Source organism: Schistocerca cancellata, chromosome 9 (genome assembly GCF_023864275.1).
Source record: "Schistocerca cancellata isolate TAMUIC-IGC-003103 chromosome 9, iqSchCanc2.1, whole genome shotgun sequence".
In the NCBI taxonomy this organism is placed as follows: domain Eukaryota; kingdom Metazoa; phylum Arthropoda; class Insecta; order Orthoptera; family Acrididae; genus Schistocerca; species Schistocerca cancellata.
Window position 1 is genome coordinate 161367682 of NC_064634.1, and position 20768 is coordinate 161388449.

At 42.8% G+C, this 20768-nt stretch overlaps 1 protein-coding gene across 1 annotated transcript in view; it reads left to right on the forward strand.

The window, feature by feature from the left end:
• The window catches only part of LOC126101258 (sperm-tail PG-rich repeat-containing protein 2-like), a 124845-nt gene that overhangs the window by 24502 nt on the left and 79575 nt on the right, over positions 1–20768 (forward strand). The window contains exons 2-4 of the mRNA XM_049911945.1: positions 10149–10255; positions 14078–14179; positions 16212–16379. Of these exons, the coding sequence (XP_049767902.1) occupies positions 10149–10255; positions 14078–14179; positions 16212–16379 (377 nt within the window). The remainder of the gene's footprint in view (positions 1–10148; positions 10256–14077; positions 14180–16211; positions 16380–20768) is intronic.

Consider the following 20768-nt stretch of genomic DNA (forward strand, 5'->3'; position numbering starts at 1 on the left):
TTTCGGATTCCTGAGGCGAGCTGTTGCCGACTGATCGATCGATAATGCTTCCCTGTTCACTACCTGTTTGACTGTCTACACCATTATTTGCCGCTCGCTCCATCTCCCTATGCACAATTACCAAATTACTACTTCGAATGTCTGTTAATTCACTACCCAGTGGTGCTGATAAGCTACGCTCGTCGTCACTATTATTTCTCAGTTTAGTTTGAAACCTAGTGTTACGGTTTTCACACGTCATTATTGTCACAATATTTCACACGATAACACAGAAAAGCACAATTTGAAGAGCAAAAAGAAGAGAACACATTAACATAGTACTGAAAATAATATCTAGTTAATTGCAGCTGCGAAATACTTGGTGCAAATCTACATGCATGCCACAACTGTTTTATTGTACAACAATGAAAGGCTGCAACTACAAAGGAGATTCTCTCTACAATTACACGCTAGCAATAAACAAAATCTACACTAATTACACAAACTACAAGAAAAAATCAGAAGATTCCAGTGAGGTATCCTAGGCTAAGGGTCGACATATGAAACGTCCCCTTAGCAAAATTTATACAAGACTGTGCTTAAACTGACACACAATGTTTTGTTTTTGCGCAACGCAATCTGACTATCAAAGATCCCTGCAAAAGAATGGCCCTGAGTAACATTAACCTAAACCTTTCACAAATCACTTACCTCACAAAAATCTTCGTTACTCAAGCTACTGCAAAACAGCGAGCGCCACTACTGCCAGCTAAATAAAAGATTCAAACTACTGAAGGCACTAACTACTGATAGGGATAGTTAGCAAATGAAAGATTTTAATAGAGAAAAAACAATGTATTTACCTTAATATCATCACAAGTCATAATATATGTAATTTCAAAACTCCGCCATCTCTCTCCTCACATCCACCACTGCTGGCGGCACACCTCTAACTGCGCAACGTTACGCGCTGTTCACATCCAGCTGCCGCTGCCCAACACTACAATGGCAGACAACAATGCAAACTAGCCACATACTGCACACAGCACAGCCAGTGATTTTCATACAGAGCGCTACGTGGCATTACCAATATAAAAATCTAAACAGCCTACTTACAAATGGTAAGACAGAGATTTAGGAACCAGGTTTTAAATTGTAAGACATTTCCAGGAGCAGATGTGGACTCTGACCACAATCAATTGGTTATGACCTGTAGATTAAAACTGAAGAAACTGCAAAAAGGTGGGAAATTAAGGAGATGGGACCTGGATAAACTGAAAGAACCAGAGGTTGTACAGAGTTTTAGGGATAGCATAAGGGAACAATTGACAGGAATGGGGGAAAGAAATACAGTAGAAGAAGAATGGGTAGCTTTGAGGGATGAAGTAGTGAAGGCAGCAGAGGATCAAGTAGGTAAAAAGTCGAGGGGTAACAGAAGAAATATTGAATTTAATTGATGAAAGGAGAAAATATAAAAATGCAGTTAATGAAGCAGGCAAAAAGGAATACAAACGTCTCAAAAATGAGATCGACAGGAAGTGCAAAATGGCTAAGCAGGGATGGCTAGAGGACAAATGTAAGGATGTAGAGGCTTATCTCACTAGGTGTAAGATAGATACTGCCTACAGGAAAATTAAAGAGACATTTGGAGATAAGAGAACCACTTGTATGAAAATCAAGAGCTCAGATGGAAACCCAGTTCTAAGCAAAGAAGGGAAAGCAGAAAGGTGGAAGGAGTATATAGAGGATCTATACAAGGGCGATGCACTTGAGGACAATATTATGGAAATGAAAGAGGATGTAGATGAAGATGAAATGGGAGATACGATACTGTGTGAAGAGTTTGACAGAACAGTGAAAGACCTGAGTCGAAACAAGGACCCCGGAGTAGACAACATTCCATTGGAACTACTGACGGCCTTGGGAGAGCCAGTCCTGAGAAAACTCTACCATCTGGTGAGCAAGATGTATGAAACAGGCGAAATACCCTCAGACTTCAAGAAGAATATAATAATTCCAATCCCAAAGAAAGCAGGTGTTGACAGATGTGAAAATTACCGAACAATCAGTTTAATAAGCCACAGCTGCAAAATACTAACACGAATTCTTTACAGGCGAATGGAAAAACTAGTAGAAGCCGACCTCGGGGAAGATCAGTTTGGATTCCGTAGAAATACTGGAACACGTGAGGCAATACTGACCTTACGAGTTATCTTAGAAGAAAGATTAAGGAAAGGCAAACCTACGTTTCTAGCATTTGTAGACTTAGAGAAAGCTTTTGACAATGTTGACTGGAATACTCTCTTTCAAATTCTAAAGGTGGCAGGGGTAAAACACAGGGAGCGAAAGGCTATTTACAATTTGTACAGAAATCAGATGGCAGTTATAAGAGTTGAGGGACATGAAAGGGAAGCAGTGGTTGGGAAGGGAGTAAGACAGGGTTGTAGCCTCTCCCCGATGTTATTCAATCTGTATATTGAGCAAGCAGTAAAGGAAACAAAAGAAAAATTCGGAGTAGGTATTAAAATCCATGGAGAAGAAATAAAAACCTTGAGGTTTGCCGATGACATTGTAATTCTGTCAGAGACAGCAAAGGACCTGGAAGAGCAGTTGAACTGAATGGACAGTGTCTTGAAAGGAGGATATAAGATGAACATCAACAAAAGCAAAACGAGGATAATGGAATGTAGTCGAATTAAGTCGGGTGATGTTGGGGGTATTAGATTAGGAAATGAGACACTTAAAGTAGTAAAGGAGTTTTGCTATTTGGGGAGCAAAATAACTGATGATGGTCGAAGTAGAGAGGATATAAAATGTAGACTGGCAATGGCAAGGAAAGCGTTTCTGAAGAAGAGAAATTTGTTAACATCGAGTATAGACTTAAGTGTCAGGAAGTCATTTCTGAAAGTATTTGTATGGAGTGTAGCCATGTATGGAAGTGAAACATGGACGGTAAATAGTTTGGACAAGAAGAGAATAGAAGCTTTCAAAATGTGGTGCTACAGAAGAATGCTGAAGATTAGATGGGTAGATCACATAACTAATGAGGAAGTATTGAATAGGATTGGGGAGAAGAGAAGTTTGTGGCACAACTTGACCAGAAGAAGGGATCGGTTGGTAGGACATGTTCTGAGGCATCAAGGGATCACCAATTTAGTATTGGAGGGCAGCGTGGAGGGTAAAAATCGTAGTGGGAGACCAAGAGATGAATACACTAAGCAGATTCAGAAGGATGTAGGTTGCAGTAGGTACTGGGAGATGAAGAAGCTTGCACAGGATAGAGTAGCATGGAGAGCTGCATCAAACCAGTCTCAGGACTGAAGACCACAACAACAACAAGTTAATTTTATCCACTACATTTCATTTTATCCTGAGACTGTGTCTTGTGATATTTAATTTACTTTAGCACTGCATTGTTTTATTGCATAATTATTGTTTTACACTTTTATCGAAAGCATTTTAAGCACTTTGGAATTTATTATTGCTTGTTTTTGCATACCTACTTTCCCTATATCAGGGCTTGGTAAGAACACATATCCGGTATTTACGACGTAGTATCTAGTGATGTATTGTCCGAAAACGTTGGCTGTACCATTGGCGCGCATTTAGCGCCATCTGTGTTTTTTCCTGAGTGACAATGAATACACAAACAAAGTAATATGTAATATTACTGTTGCTGTATTCTGTCTGAGTACTCATGCCAGTGTGAGACCCTTACAACTGATAACACATGTATTTTTACGCTATTCTGTTATAAATAAATTATAAATAAATTTTATCGTGTTCCCTTTTGCCTTACGACTATATCATCGTCTATAATCCGTTCATCATAAGAATAAACCTGATGTTAACAAACACAAACGCGATGATTGGTTAGAAGCCGTAGCACACGTACACCGGTGTTGTTACGCTCTTGGAAGCAGGTCCTACTTATGTATTAGATATGTTATTACTAAGTTACGTTAAATGAAACTTTAAGATATTCAAATATATTAACAGCCATCAACGTTTTCCCTAATCGCGCTTTAGCTACGTACTTTTTCTTTAAAAAATCATGTACAGTCACAGCCTCTGCAGCGTTGTGCACTGATTTTCGCGCCGTTAATGTGCAGTATGAAAATTGCTGAGGCTACTTTCAGTTCCATAGTGAAACACGCGTGAGGAATACGGTTAAAAATTGCAGAGAAATATGCTGTTCTTAATGTTTTTAATAAATTTACGGAGATAATCGGTTTGAAGCTTTCTCAGTCACTGTACGTAATACAGTGTAATTTGCACATCGTACGAGTCGCACAATCGGTAGTGTAATGAAATGGTAACCCAACACAGGTAATGGTCCGTTGATTCAAATCTACTTAGTGTCATTTTCTTTCTTGTTCAATTTGAAATGCCTACATCTCGTAATTATCAAACTATCATCATTTTTTATGAATAACGCACGTGTACTTATTTCTAATTACGTATTGGACGCGAAATTCCTGTTTTCATTTCAAATACAAATTTTTAATTATCGATGTTTTATGAAAAACTGTTAATGAAAGTTGCTTAAATTAAGAAAACATAACAATTTAATTTTTCAGGCAAAAAATAACAAACCAAATCCTGTTTATTAGGATTATGTCCATCCCTTTATGCCACACAGGTAGATAAGAATAGTAGAAACATGAAAATCAATCATTTTCACAGCATCTAGCACATCATTCGAATGCTGCATTTTTACATTTGCTAGTGTACCATTACAACATGAACGCATCAGAAATGATCCGTAGCCAAGTTGCGGGATTTGGCCCGAGACGTAACAAGACTGTTAATCTGTCAGACGTACTGGAAGTAACGCACGCAGCTTTTTCACATGTCACTGCCGAACGCTGGCGGGGAATAGAACGTTTCGTAATAAAACAAGAAGAGAAAATGCGGTGCCTGGTTGGCTTCGACGATTCTGTTGCTGATAGGCTCGTTATCAAAGTAGCAGGTGACACTTCCAGAACTGAAATGTATTTCTCGGATTCATATAAGTAAGGACACAAGAGATTACACTGTAATTAATACCTTCAGTGGCTTCAGTATTCAACAGCGAAATCCCTGCAGTATGCTTTTGCATTACACACAGCTCGCTCAGAAAAATTACCCGATGTTTAAGTGAGAAATTTTCATCAGTCTTCTTTGTAATTTGAATACTACGTCAAGAGAGAAAGTGCATTTTATGCTTTCCGTCTGGTCACCTAAGAGGCCGGCCGGTGTGGCCGTACGGTTCTAAGCGCGTCAGTTTGGAACCGCGTGACCGCTACGGTCGCAGGTTCGAATCCTGCCTCAGGCATGGATGTGTGTGATGTCCTTAGGTTAGTTAGGTTTAAGTAGTTCTAAGTTCTAGGGGACTGATGACCTCAGTGGTTAAGTCCCATAGTGCTCAGAGCCATTTGAACCTGGTCACCTAAGAGGCATACGCGGTAGTGCTGAAGTTTCTCCGAATATTATTTCATTCTCTTTAAAAGTTAAATGACATTCGCAGTTATATTATTTCTTTGCTCGACCCTTTTTACGTCTGAACTGCAACTGCTCACATCATTGCAGGTTATCTGGACCGCTGGCTGACCAGTGTTGTCGAAGTTGAATGCGCCGTAAAGCTGTTGTCCCGCATTATCACTCAGTCTATGTGCGTGTAACACAGCATGAAACGTATCCTTATGATCGTACTTAACTGTATTGGTCACAGCTTGGCTTGTGCTCCATGTGAAGCGAAATTAAATGAGATTCAAGCAAACGCGGAAGAATACTTGGCGAAATGTTTACATCAGGTTTATTCTTATGATGAACAGAGTATATGGTTCAAATGGCTCTGAGAACTATGGGACTTAACTGCTGAGGTCATCAGTCCCCTAGAACTTAGAACTACTTAAACCTAACTAACGTAAAGACATCACACACATCCAAGCCCGAGGCAGGATTCGAACCTGCGACCGCAGCGGTCTCGCGGGAACGGAGTATAGAAAGCTGTATGTACTCAACTGATTTAAAAAAGATGATATGGTATGAAGCTTATATGCAGTCATGGACTGTGCGGCTGATCCCGGCGGAGGTTCGAGTCCTCCCTCGGGCATGGGTGTGTGTGTTTGTCTTTGGGATAATTTAAGTTAAGTAGTGTGTAAGCTCAGGGACTGATGACCTTAGCAGTTAAGTCCCATAAGATTTCACACACATTTGAACATTTGTACACATGAAGCTTACAACTGTTATTGCTCGAATGTACTGTCCCTGACTAGTGCACATTCAGTCTTGGCTTGTGAATCTGGTATTTTCGCGACAACGGCCTTAGTTTACACGGGAACAGTGTGCAAATACTTCTATTTGTTACGATTTACGTGAATGATGTTAAAGGTGGTAAAATTTCATGTAATGTACGTCATTTCACGTCGTACAGAGCTCTAAATTGTCTGATGTTACTGTGTTTCTCCAGTGTAAAGTGTCCAAAGTAAAGTCTGCCTGAGGCAGCACCTGACTGTAGACGTACACCCTGGCTGAAGAGGCCTGTCTGTCTAGTCTGCTGATGAAGAAGTCTGTATATCAAGTAATTTTCCACAGTCTGCTTCAAAGTAGTCTCGATTTTCTGCACTTTTCTGGTATCACATAATTTTGACTGATAGCGCGATAAACATTTCGAGTGGCGATCAGTGAGAAGCTGTCTTAAAAGGCGCTGGTCTCTCTCCATTACTATCGTTTCAGTTGGTTAAACATGCAAGAATACATTGAACTTGCGATATATTTCGGAAGGCGACAGGCATCTCTGAGTTACCGCCCCGACAGCAATCACTTTAACTAGTAAGCCTTCCACTTGACTACCTGCCCCACGTGTCTGCTAAATTGATTTTGCTCTTTACGTGTGTTTGTTGTTGATAGGATGCGTAAGAGGTTAACACAGTTATCGGAATGTAAATGAACTTCAATGCTGAACTAATATTAATGAAATAGTGGCCCTGTCATTATTTTTTTTCAACTGTTGATGGGGGATTAATATATCAACACGGCACTGACATTTTTATAAAAGTAATGCCACAAATTTATTCATTAAAATTTGGACAAAAATATATGTTAAGCTTGATGAAAAAAGTAATAAAAATGATATAATGGCAACACAAATATACAACAAACAGTTAATAACCATTTTTTGCGGCTGGTTGGCAAAGACTAAGGTTTGTCTGACTGAACCATTTACTCTGGCTCAAAATACGGATAACCCAACCTGAAATTATCTAACATTGAATAGACCTTGATGGATTTATTCTACACAGAAGTTATACTGCAGTTTTCCAGCTGAGAACAAGTTGTGAGATTGTGATCTTGTTTGCCCCAACAAGGCGCAGCAGCAGTACAGTACAGTGAGGTAGCAGGGCTGTTGCCATCATCTCGATCTTGTAGCGATTGGCAGTCTATCACGGTGTCGGGCACGACTGACAGTACATCTAGTGGGAGGGAATGAGGCACCACTGTTGTTCCACAGTATCCAACATCACCAACTCAGGTAGTGACGTCTCAGCCCCTGTCCCATCTCTCGATCCAGGGACTGAAAGAGTGCAGTCTCCCATTGGATAAGGTGGTGAGATGGTGTTGCATTTTGCGTGCAACCCACCTCCTAGTGAGGCATTCCCCTCTCCCAATGTGCCAGCGGGTAACTTGTGATGTCTCCACCATTGCCTATGCCCGTCTTCACCATGGTAAATGGCTGCAGGAGCAACTTGTCTGGATCGTGGCCACCTGGATCTGCACGCCATCTGTGTGTCACCTGAGGATTTCCTCTGGGACTTGTTGTGACGTTGGCTCATCAGCAGCTTCTTCGAAGACATGTGACATCAGAGAATAGCCCCCAGTCTGGAGGCTCCACTCACAGAAGCTCACTGGGTGGTTGCTGTCAGCTGTCATTTACTTGGCACCCGGCCCATCTATCAGGCTGTCAGGTAAGTAACACGGCATCAGTGGTAGGTCACCCTTGTTCAGAGGGCCGCCTCCATTCACAGCCACACAGAGCCAGTTGGTTTACACTCAAAGATCGGTGAAGATTCTTGTTTTTCGTCCATACGGGAAGAATGGATTTTTTCCGAGACCAAACACGACTGCTAATGCTTCCAATTCAGTTAGCGAGTAGTTTCTCTCACTTTTACTGAGGACACAGCTTCCAAAAGCAGTGGACTTATGCACCGTGTTCCCCCGTTGTTGATATTTCTGGAAGATTACTACAGCCAGAATATGAACTGTCTGTTGACATACAAAATTTCTCCGCCTAATTGGGCTGCGACAACATCGGTGCATTAAGCAGCGCTGTTTTGAGGGTCTGGATTTAATTTTCCACCACATCGTCCTTGATGCATGGCGCCTTCTTCCTGGTGAACTAGCTTAATCGCGATGTTGCTAGCTGCTTCAAGTGACTGACTCTCATGTAGAAATTTGCGACACTGAGAATGCTGTGGAGTTGTTTCTTAGTTGTTGGCGTTGCTAATTTTGTTATCGAATGATCTTGTCCAGATCTGGCGAGATTCCTTCTGCGTTGATGATATGGCTGAGGAATTTTACTGGTGAGTTCCCAATACGCGAGGCCGGTCAATACGCGACTTCGTGATATTGGCATTACGCCCCATTCCTTGAAGATCTGAAGAATTTCCATTAAGATCATATTGTCTTCCTTCCCCATCGGTTCCGCAATTAAGACATCTTCTATGTAAATGGAGATTCTTTGTTTCATGGAATACTTTAAGATACCAACAAGTCCCCTGATGGAGGCAGCTGAGGACATGTTCGACCTGAATGGTAACTGTTTGAGTTGGTAACGTCTACCGAAGGCGAGGAATGCAGTGTATTTACTGCAGTCTGGATTGAGTGTAATTTGCCAGAAACTGTATCGTAAGTAGAAGGACAAGAATACTGTTACACCATGGAAGTTTTGTAGAAGTTCCTCCAGCTACTCGGGACGACCTGTTTCTGGTTCTATGATGGTGTTAAGTTGGCAAGAATCCAGCGCTAAACAGATTGAGCCATCGGACTTTTCTACTACTGTGAGGGGGTAGTTGTATGTGGAGGTTTCTGATTAGATGATATTATCGTCTAGCATCCTCTTGATTTCTAAGAAAACTTTGTGTTGGTAGGCCAGGGGGATCTGGTAAGGTCGTTTGAAGAGTTCTGTGTGCTCTGCATATTCAAAATTACGGATAGCTCCCGTTTTCGGCAGTAATACATCCGCGTTTTCTAGTAAGATTTCTTCCATGACTTGCTTGTCATTCATTGGAATGTTTTCTAGGTTTTCTAACATGATATCAGTCGCATTTTGCATCTCCCTACTAGTTAGTTCATCTTCTTGCGCGGTATGACAACGCTCATCTCGCCACAATTGATCACTATCTTCCTCCTGTTTTGTGGTATAACTTAGGTTGAGGCATTCGGCTGGAATTTGCAGCCGTATTGCATGATCTGCAAATGGAATTTTCGTGACAACATCTTTTTTCAATGTTAGCTCTCCTGGTCCCAAGCCCAGATATTGGTTCAGGAAATCCATGCTGAATATTACTTCAATTGTCAGCGAAGGGACGACCAGAAAAGGTCGCTTCCAAGGTATGCCCTTGGCAGCTAAACATGAACCGGGTTTATATCCACATCTGCACGTGCTTTCCTCTCAATGCGCCAGTGATTTTCGTTTTCTTCAGCGTGGGTGCTTGTCATGGGTGATTCCGAGATTGCTATAATGTGGCTTCCACTGCCCACAATTTCAGTCAGACCGATGATGACTATGGTGATGTCAATAGTAAGATGTAGGTCCGGTGGTGTTATGGGTTATTTTTTCTCACGCAAAAGCTCTCTTGTGTCTTCGTATTCAAGCATGTTGATGTTGCTAATTTCGATTGTTCCGGCCTTGTTTTGAGCTGTGTCCGCAGCAACCGAGCCTCCGTTTCAATTTAAACTGCTTCGTTTCCTCCGTGACTGTTTTGATGGCCTAAACTGAGTAAAATGATCTTGTTGGTTTATTTCTGACTTCAACTTTTGTTTTTGACTAAACGTCATTCATTGGCAAGACGTTGCTGTAGAGGACAGTGTTTTAGTATAAAATCATTACTATTAGCCAAATTCGGCATTTAACCTTGTTTGTGAAGAGTTCTCTAGACGAGAGTGTGGGTGCGTGCGTGTTGCAGAGGGCGCAGCTCCCTTCCTGTGTCGGGCAAAGCGGTTTTCCAAGAAGGCGGCCGACAAACTGCCCGGACCGGGAGCCTACGAAATCGAATTCAAGGACCACATAAAGGTGAGAGGCGCTGGTTGTTTCCAGCCCGAGGCACTGTTGCAACGCCGCGCCCGGTGCACCGGCGATTATTTCTGAGTCTAGCAGTAGCATCGCGTACCAAACTATAAAAAGGGTAGTGAAGACAACATGCAGCCGTATTGTCTGTGTCACTGAAGTCTAATTTGTAACAGAGTGTAATGTGCTCGCATATGACGGTTTTTCAGGAGACCTTGTAGCCCTAACTGTTTTGTATCACCTGAGCGTGTTGATATTTATTTGTATTTTTACCTAAGGCTTAACCACTGGTATAGTCAAACACAAAATCGACAACAGTAGTCAGACTTAAGCAACGTAAAAAAAAATGGAATGCAATTTTACTGAAATTTAAGAGTGTAATGATCTGTCGTCAGTCTAAAATAAGGGTACATGTTAATGGTAACTATTATGTGGTTAATATCATTACGATTTACTGGAAGCAAAGGATGATATGAAGTTAGCTGTGACATACGTATTTTAAAAACAGTAGGACAGACTTATTAACAAAAACGCCAGGGAATTAAATACACACATCAAAAAAAGTTTTCCATTACACCGGTTCCCGGAAGTCCTGAAGATAGACGCTGACTGTGGATAATGTATCACGGACAGAGTCCCTTTGACTGTTCAGAGATGTCACTAAACCCGCCCAAAGATGTAAACAGCCTTGCATGAGCAGCGCCTATTAGACGGAGGGGATCCGACAGCAGATCAGTTCCAGTCATTCCACCACGAAGGAGGTACACGACTCGTGTTGTCTGTAGTTCATCCATGCTTAGACGGTCAATACCGCGGTTCGATTGCGTCCGCATTGTTACTTTGTGCCAGGATGGTCTCTCAACAAGGGGAGTGTCCAGGCGTCTCGGAGTGAACCAAAGCGATGTTTCTCGGACGTGGAGACACAGAGAGACAGGAACTGTTGATGACATGCCTCGCTCAGGCAAGGGCTACTACTGCCGTGGATGATCGCTACCTACGAATTATGGCTCATTGGAATCCTAACAGCAACCCCACCATGTTGAACATGCTTTTCGTGCAGCCCCAGAATGTCGTGTTACGACTCAAACTGTGCGCAACAGGCTGCATGACGCGCAACTTCACTCCCGACGTCCATGGCGAGGTCCATCTTTGCAACCACAATACCATGCAGCGTGGTACAGATGGGCCCAACAACATGCCGAATAGACCGCTCAGGATTGGCATCACATTCTCTTCGCCGATGAGTGTCGCATATGCCTTCAAGCAGACAGTCGCCGGAGACGTGTTTGGAGGCAATCCGGTCAGGCTGAACGCCTTAGACACACTATCCAGCGAGTGCATGCAAGGTGCAGATTTGCTGCTGTTTTGGGGTGAAATTATGTCAGGCCGACGTACGCAGCTGATAGTAATGGAAGGTGCCGTAACGGCTGTACGATACGCGAACGCTATTCTTCCACCGATAGTGCAACCAAATCGACAGCATACTGGCGACGCATTAGTATTCATGGACGACAGTTCGCGCTTCCATCGTGCACATCTTGTGAATGACTTCGTTCAGGATAAAGACATCGGTCGACTAGAGTGGCCAGCATGTTCTCCAGATATGAAGCCTATATAGATGCCTGGGATAGATTGAAAACGGCTGTTTATGGACGACGTGACCCACCAACTATTGTGATGGATCTACCCCGAATCGCTGTTGAGGAGCGGGACAATCTGGACCAACAGTGCCTTGATGAACTTGTAGATAGTGTGTCAAGACGAATACAGGTATTCATCAATGAAAGAGGACGTGCTACTGGGTATTAGAGTTACCGGTGTGTACAGCAATCTGGACCACCACCTCTGAAGGTCTCGCTGTGTGGTGATACCACATGTAATGTGTGGTTTTCATGAGCAATAAAAAGGGCGGAAATGATGCTTATGTGGATCTCTATTCCAATTTTCTGCAGAGGTTCCGGAGCTCTCGGAACCAAGCTGATGCTAAACTTTTTTTGATGTGTGAAGTATCTCAGCAATTGCGAAAATCGTAATGTTATTGTTAAACGGAAAATTCAGATCAGTTCAATGTCACCCCACAATACCCTATACTATTTACAGTAAGCTTATACATCTTTAGTTAGGATATAGTATACCAGTTCAGTAGTAATAAAGCCGAGTTTTGATAGAGAGCAAATAACACCATTTAGCTCCAAACCAAAAAACTATGACATACATACATTGAACATACAATAGCAGTATATAAAAATATCAGTGTAGTACAGATATTCTGCACTGAGGTGACAAAAGTTATGAGACAGCGATATGCACATACACAGATGGCGGTACTATCGCATAGACAAGGTATAGGTGGGCAGTGCGTTGACGGAGTCGTCAATTGTACTCAGGTGATTCATGCGAAAATGCTTTCGACGTGATTATGGCCGCACGACGGGAATTAAGACTCTGAACGCGGGATGACAGTTGGAGCTAGACGCTTGGGACATTCCGTTTCGGTAATCGTTAGGGAATTCAATATTCCGAGAGCCACAGTGTCAAGAGTATGCCGGGAATACTAAATTTCAGGCATCACTTCTCCCTGCGGACAACGCAGTGGCCGACGGCCTTCGCTTAACGACCGGAAGCAGCTGCCTTTGTGTAGAGTTTTCAGTGCTGACAGACAAGCAGCACTGTATGAAATAACCGCAGAAATCAATGTGGCCGTACGACGAATGTACAAATTAGGAGAGCGTGGCGAAATTTGACGTTAATGGGCTACGGCAGCTGGGCTCGTGAGCATATCAAATGGACCCTAGATGACTGGAAGACTATAGACAGGTCAGATGAGTTCCGATTTCGGTTGGTAAGTGCTGATTCTAGGGTTCAAGTGTGGCGCAGACGAAGTCATGTACCCGAGTTGTCAACAATACAATGTGAAAGCTGGTGGTGGCCGTGAGTCACCTTTACACGGAATGGACTGGATCCTGCCGTTATGTTCGGCTACTTGGAGTTCATTTGCAGCCATTCATAGACTTCACGTACCCAAAAAAAGATGGATTACTTATGGATGACAGTGTGCCATGTCACAGGCCAGCAATCGTTCACGATTGGTTTGAAGAACATTCTGGACAGTTCGAGAGAATCATTTGGCCACCCAGATCATCCCACTTTGGGCGAGAGGTCCGTCCCTTTACAAAATGCTGTACTGGCAACACTCTAGCGATTATGGACGGCTGTAGAGGGTCCAAGCCACGTTGATATGCTGCTGTACGCCGGGCAAATGGAGGTCCGATATCATATTAGGAGGTATCCCATGGCTTCTGTCACCTCAGTGTATTTCAATCAACAAATGCATTAAAGTGCACAAACGTAATCTTAAACGTTTACCTCCTCTCCCATCTCACATTACTTGGCTTTAAATTTCAGTCTATCTGTCTCTTTTGGTTTTACAGGGGTGCTTCCACCCTATGGACCATATTATATAACATTTAGAATATTTTATTCGATTTACCGATTTTTTTCATTCTTTATTTCTGTGGCCAGATCGGTCCTTGTGCAGCGCAGAATGACATGTTTTGCGTTTTTTCTAAGTTCATTGACTGTCCATTTGTAGAGAACTAGTAAATTTTCAGGCGTTGAAGTTTTTACATTATTGTTTATTATAGTACTTGAATTGTCAGGAAAGAGAATTATTTCAATTTTTATGATAAGAAATGGGAAACAATTTTTATACATAACAAGAACAACGGACCCAATATAGATCCTCGTGGAATACTTGTAGTGATATTTCGTTGTTCTGAGGATGGTACGAGACTTGATGTGGAACTGTTAACCAACTGTGTGTTTTAGGGTGGAGAGTCGGTGTCGTACCGTTCACCGCGGTTTCGCTACCCACGGCCTGAAAAAGTGGTACCCGTGCACATACCCGAGAAGCCACCTGCAGTCGGAAAGGTAAGCTCTGCCTGTCTCTGGAACTGGAAGTGATGTAGGAACTAAGTCTACATCTGGAATGAAGGCTGGTGCTCCTCTCTTCTCAGTGATAAGCCATCAAGGTGATAAGTATAAGCAGTTAGGTTGTACTACGGGCTACGTCAATCTCATAAATTAATATTAAGAAAACAGTCTTAATCACGTTTTTGTATTTATTTAGTGCCGACCGGTATCAGCCCATCGCAGGGGCCATCTTCCGGGCAAACATACGGTGAAATTACAATATATATCTTAGACAAAATTAACCATCTTATAAGAGTGGATTACGTAAATATAATGTTTTACCCACTGGTCGACTGCTGGTGGCGTCACGTCTACCAAGGTGTGGCAGGAGACTGTAAAGGATTTACCCTATGCCTAGGTTTATATAGCAAGCTATGAGCACGTGAGCGTAAGCAACGCCTCCAGTGGTGACCAATGGTAGACGTATAGGCTTAAAAATTAAAGTATAAATACAATATGTGTTAAGTTTACAATTTAGAGAAACCGTGTTCATTAAAAGAAACACTTATGTAAATAACTATAAAAAACTAGGAGAAAAAAATTTTCTATGTCAAACTTGTAAAAGAACGTTAGTAAGTTACCTTATCTTCATTCGTAATATACTGTGGGGGAAGGAAACAATTTCCTGTCTCTATTGTATTTTCTTTGAGATAATTTATATCCTATTTATATTATTTAATAACGTAACAAGTTTAAGTGTGCCTATCTGTAATCGTATATATAGAGCCCTCTAGTTCAGGTACCATGGACGCCGTTGCCATGGTAGCGACCCAACAAGGCTGTCCTCTCTGTTCGATGTTATCTGTTGCCTAGTCCAAGCACTATGGACGCTGCTGTCATGGCAGCGGCGCAATATGGCTGCCCCCTTTGCCACACTACTGTCCGTCGCTTAGGCAACGATAGGATCGATACCACACTTCGGAGGGAATCCATCGTCACAGTGCAGAGGATATTGGCGGCCTACACTGTATATAGAGGCGTCCGCCCAAAAATACGAACATTTTGCCTTTATATTGTATAAACGATATTTAGTGAGTGACGATGTATTGATTTATATTTTAACGGATGTCGGTTGTCGTATTGCTGTTGCATAAAAGAAAATATTTTCTAAGTAGTTATGTAGCTGTGAAACTATACCTTGTTCTGAGAGAAGTATCAGCAATGTCCATTACTGGTTTATTGTATGGATATGATCATTAGGGAACCGTCGCGCTACATACCACATAGGATTATGATAAAGCTATGTAAAACTTAAAGTCTATGTCTTAAGGTCATGGTTAGATGTTATGTAACTAGAAAACTTATGGACGTCAGTTACAAAGGAATACATAATGGTAATTGTCGTACATATAGGACGATGTATATATTTTAATAATTAAAATCAAAATTACAAGAAAGGAAAAGTATCATCCTTATATGCAAATAATACTTTCGAAAAGCTCGAAAAATGTTCTATCGTAAAACTCCACTTGCTCATTCAGTAGAGCTGTTGGTTCCTGTTTGTGATGTCTGAAGATCTCCAAATTTTCTAAAACATCCACCATCGGCCCTTGTCCAAACATCTAATTTCATTAATTGTTTAGTGATTTTGAGCAACTTGTCTTACTTCGCAGTAGACACACAGTGAATAAAATGACTATAAGTTGTAGTGTCCCCGATAGCTCTGCTACCCAAGTCACGTGCAAAGTCTAGTCCACGTGCGAAGCCACTGATTTGCCCTGACCAACTCATTCTGCTGTTACCACCTCTTTATTCATGACACCACATCCGCCCTCCCCCCCTTTTTATACTGGCAGATACACCTCTCGTGACATCTAGTGGTCAACTGCGAAATGCATATGGATGTCTCGATATGTGTGATTAGATAGTGTATACGAGTACATCAGGATTCTGATACTGCTTTCAGATATAACTGTTGCAGTGCGCTTGAATTTATATTTGGTAGACACCCCGTAGGAAAACAATTTCTTCCTGAGTGGTGTCGTCACAGCTTCATCGCGGTCGAGTGACGTACACGCTGCTGGGACGACCGCCCTCCATCCCGCCGATGCGCGGCTTCTGCGGCTACAGGTGCACCGCCTACGGCCAGGTGGTCGCGCTCAAGGGAGACGTCGGCGACCCCACCATCTGCGGGGACTGCTGCTCCCAGTGCCGCAAGGTACGTACCATACTCATACCGACCAACTGCTATCGCGTTCCCGGAACTATCTCTATTATTTATTTACTTGCGCATGTGTTTCACCTGCATGGTCTTTACGTCTCGCCAGAGATCCTTAGAGTGTGGACACTGCAGTGTGCACATAACACGGGTTGTATATCGGCCACTACATTCCGGTAGATGGTATCTAAACAACAGATGGCAATTGGTGTTAAGTTAATACGAGGGTCGTTCAATAAGTAATTCCCCACACTTTTATTTCTCGGAACATATCTACTGTTAAGAGTCAGAATTTGGTGACGATATTTCAACATGTCTTGTCTATGTCCTATTTTTCTACGTAGTCTCCATCACGTTCTATCGCCTTACGCCAACGTTGTGGAAGAGCATGTATTCCATGGTGGTAAAAACTCTTGTTCTGTAGGCGTAGCTATGTTTTCACTGTGACACTCCCGTCATTTTCAAAGTGTGTTCCCCGTAGAGAATCTTTAAGCGGCCCAAACAGATGGAAGTCCGACGGTGCCAGGTCTGGACTGTAGGGTGGATCAGGCAATGATGTCCAACTCAATTTGGCGATGTGTTCCCGAGTTCTCAGACTTGTGTGTGGGCGTGCATTATGGTGTTGGAGCAAGATTTATGCTGCATTATTGTCCGAGCGAAGATGTCGGAAACGGTTCTTGAGCTTGAATCTTCACGTGTGCCTCTGAATTGATGGTTGGCCCTCTTGGCATCACATCCTCACTTTTACTTGAGTGCCCCTCTTTTACTCCGTTACGCGCCCGTCTACAGCTGTCGCCTGATATATCTTCCATTTTAGCAGATGATACGCGATCAGCCAATCGCGTTCTCGAGTTCATTAGTACCAGTGAGATGACGTCAGTAATTTGAAGCTCTTTCTGGGGACAAACAACCCCCCTACTATAGTGGTTTTTTAAGATTTCCATCTGTTTTTGGTTTTCCCACTTTTCTGAGTTTTGCTCCAATTGCTGCTGGTTTCCAGTTTCGTTTTTTTAGCTTTTCCTAAGTCACAGACCGGGCGCTATTGACCGTAGCAGTTTTGCGTCCTAAAACCATAACAAACAAAAAAAAATCACATCCTCGAGAATGACGCCATCACAGTCCCAGAAGACTGTCATCATGACTTTTTCGGTAGAGGGTCAACCATTTCTTCTTTTGTGGTGAATGAGGATGATGCCACTCCATGGACTGCCTTTTTGTTTCCGGCGCTTATGTGGTGCACCCATCTTCCGTCCCCCGTAACGATCCGTGACAGAAAGGCCTCTCCGTCGCTCTCAGAATACTCCAACAATTTAGATGAAATGACCTTTCTTGGAATCAAATGGATCAAACGGTCCGCTGTGAGCATTCGTGGAACCGATCGTGAACACCTCTTTGAATATCCGACCGTCTCAATCATTGCAGACGCACTTCCAATGCTGACCGACAACTGTAGACCAAATTGTCGAGTTGTGATGCGCCGGTCGGCACGAATAATGGCATCAGCACGATTCAGCGTGTCTGGAGCAGTGGCTGTGACAGGACGTCCCGAGCGTGGCCGATCATGAAGCTCTGTTTCTGCATTACCAAGGGCTGTAACATTTTTTTACAATCGCCCAACTGTACTCCTGTCAACTGCAGCATCGCCATACACTGCACACAAACGTTTATGGATGTTCACCACGGTTTCTTTCTCTGCACACAAGAATTCAATAACAGCACGCTGCTTGTAACGTGAGTCGTATGTAGACGCCATTTTGACGCTGTACTACGGCTCTGCCCTCTGCCAGAATGGTTCGAAACTTCACTGGCGCACAGAACAAACATCAAATGCGAAGCACCAACAAGAACGTTTGTCTATGTGTATTAATGGCATTTTTTTTAAAAAAAATGTAGGGCATTAGTTATTGAGCGACCCTCATAAGGAGAGGTCAAAATTCCTGAAAATTAATTCCACAGGGCTATGTTCTCGGGCTCCCCCTCTGTATCGTTTATGTTAATGACTTCTTAAGCTATGTGATCTGAAAAGACGTTCTCTGTGGGTGATAACGCGATACTGATCTCTTCAGTGAGAATTTGTAGGTAATTTTAGATTAAAATAAAATGATAGCTGAGAATTATCAACATACCATAATATTTGAGAACAGTAGTGTTATATACACTAAAGCGCCACAGAAAGTGGTATAGGGATGTGTATTCAAATACAGAGATATATAAACAGGCAGAATACGGTGCTGTGGTCGGCAACGCCTTTATAAGACAACAACTACCTGGCGCAGTTGTTAGATCGATTATTGCTACTACAGTGACGGGTTGTCAAGACTTAAGTGAGTTTGAACGTGGTGTTATAGTCGGCGCATGAGCGATGGGACCCAGCATCTTCGACATAGCGATGATGTGGGCACTTTCAAAATCAAATGTGTGTGAATTCCTGAGGGACCAAACTGCTGAGGCCATCAGTCCCTAGACTTACACACTACTTTAACTTATGCTAAGAACAACACACACACACACACACACACACAACCATGCCTGAGGGAGGACTCGAACCTCCGGCGGAAGGGGCTGCGCAATCCGTGACATGGTGCCTCGCGGAGTGGCCGCACGGCTGGGGCTTTTCCGTACGACCATTTCACGAGTGTACCGCGAATAACAGGAATCTGATAAAACATCAAATCTCCGACATCGCTGAGGCCAGAAAAAGATCGTGCACGAATGGAACCAAAGACGACTGACGAGAATCGTTCAACGGGACAGGAGTTCAACCCTTCCGCAAATTACTGCAGATTTCAATGCCAGGCCATCAGCAAGTGTCAACGTGTGAACAGTTTATCGAAACATCATCGATATGGGCTTCCGGAGCCGAAGGCCCACTCGCGTACCCTTGATGATTGCACGACACATTGCGTTACGCCTCGTCTGGACCCGTCAACACCGACATTGGACTGTTGATGAGTGGAAACATGTTGCTTGGTCGGACGAGTCTCGTTTCAAATTGTATCGAGCGAATGGACATGTACGGGTATGGAGACAACCGCCTGAATCCATGGACCCTGCATGTCAGCAAGGGACTGTTCAAGCTGGTGGAGGCTTTGTAACGGTATGGGGAGTGTGCAGTTGGAATGATATGGGACCCCCCATACGTCTAGGTACGACTTTGACAGAAACATTTACGTAAGCATACTGTCTGATCACCTGCATCCATTCATGCCCATTGTGCAATTCCAGCAGCACGAAGCGACTCCACACACGCCCAGAATTGCTACAGAGTGGCTCCACGAACACTCTTCTGAGTTTAAACACTGCCGCTGGCCACCAAACTCTCCAGACATGAACATTATTGAGCATATCTGGGATGGATTGCAACGTGCAGTTCAGGACAGGTCTCCACCCCGTCGTACTGTTACGGTTTTATGGAAAGCCCTGCAGGATTCATGGTGTCATTTCCCTCCATCACTACTTGAGACATTAGTCTAGTCCATGCCATATCCTTCTGTGGCACTTGTGCGTGTTCGAGGGGCCCTATGCGATATTAGGCAGGTGTACCAGCTTGTTTGGCTTTTGAGCGTATCTCCTAAGTTCGATAAATCAACAGGTGAGAGTAAACTGGTATTTTCTCACTGACTGGATATACTATGACGGAACAAATCGCAACACCAATGAGGAGTTGTGCGACATAAACGAATGTTAGTAGTTGTGTTTCTACATCTGAAAGATAATCTCTAATAAAATTTAGTACCACTCGCATAAGAGTGGCATCAATTGCGCCTTCATAAGCATGCAAATCAGGTTTAGTTTAAATACACGAGACTGCATGTAGTGAGTTGATGTTAGTCAAGAATGCCTTTAACCTTACGAAGACACCATTATTCACACCTCACTATCTTTGAACAAAGTCGTGTAATAGGGCTACGAGATGCTGGGTATTCCTCCTGAGATATTGGAGAAAGACTTATCAGATATGTAGCCACTGCACATGACTGCTGGCAGCGATGGTCACGAGAACGTGCGGTTCCAGGAAGACCGTGCTCCGGACGGCCACGCGGCACTACCGTGAGGGAAAAAAATGGTTCAAATGGCTCTCAGCACTATGGGACTTAACATCTTAGATTAGATTAGATTAGATTTACTTTCATTCCAATTGATCCGTAGTGAGGAGGTCCTCCAGGATGTGGAACATGTCAGAAAAACAACAATACATGACAAATATTTACAACTGAAACAAATAAGCTAATGTACCATTCCACAGGTCCCAAGTGGAATGATCGTCATTTTTTAATGAACACTAAGAGTCATTTTACAAATACTAATGCACTGAATTTAAAATAAAAAAGTTTTTTATTTATTTATAAGGTAATAAACATGTAATACAACTACTGTAATACTTATTTA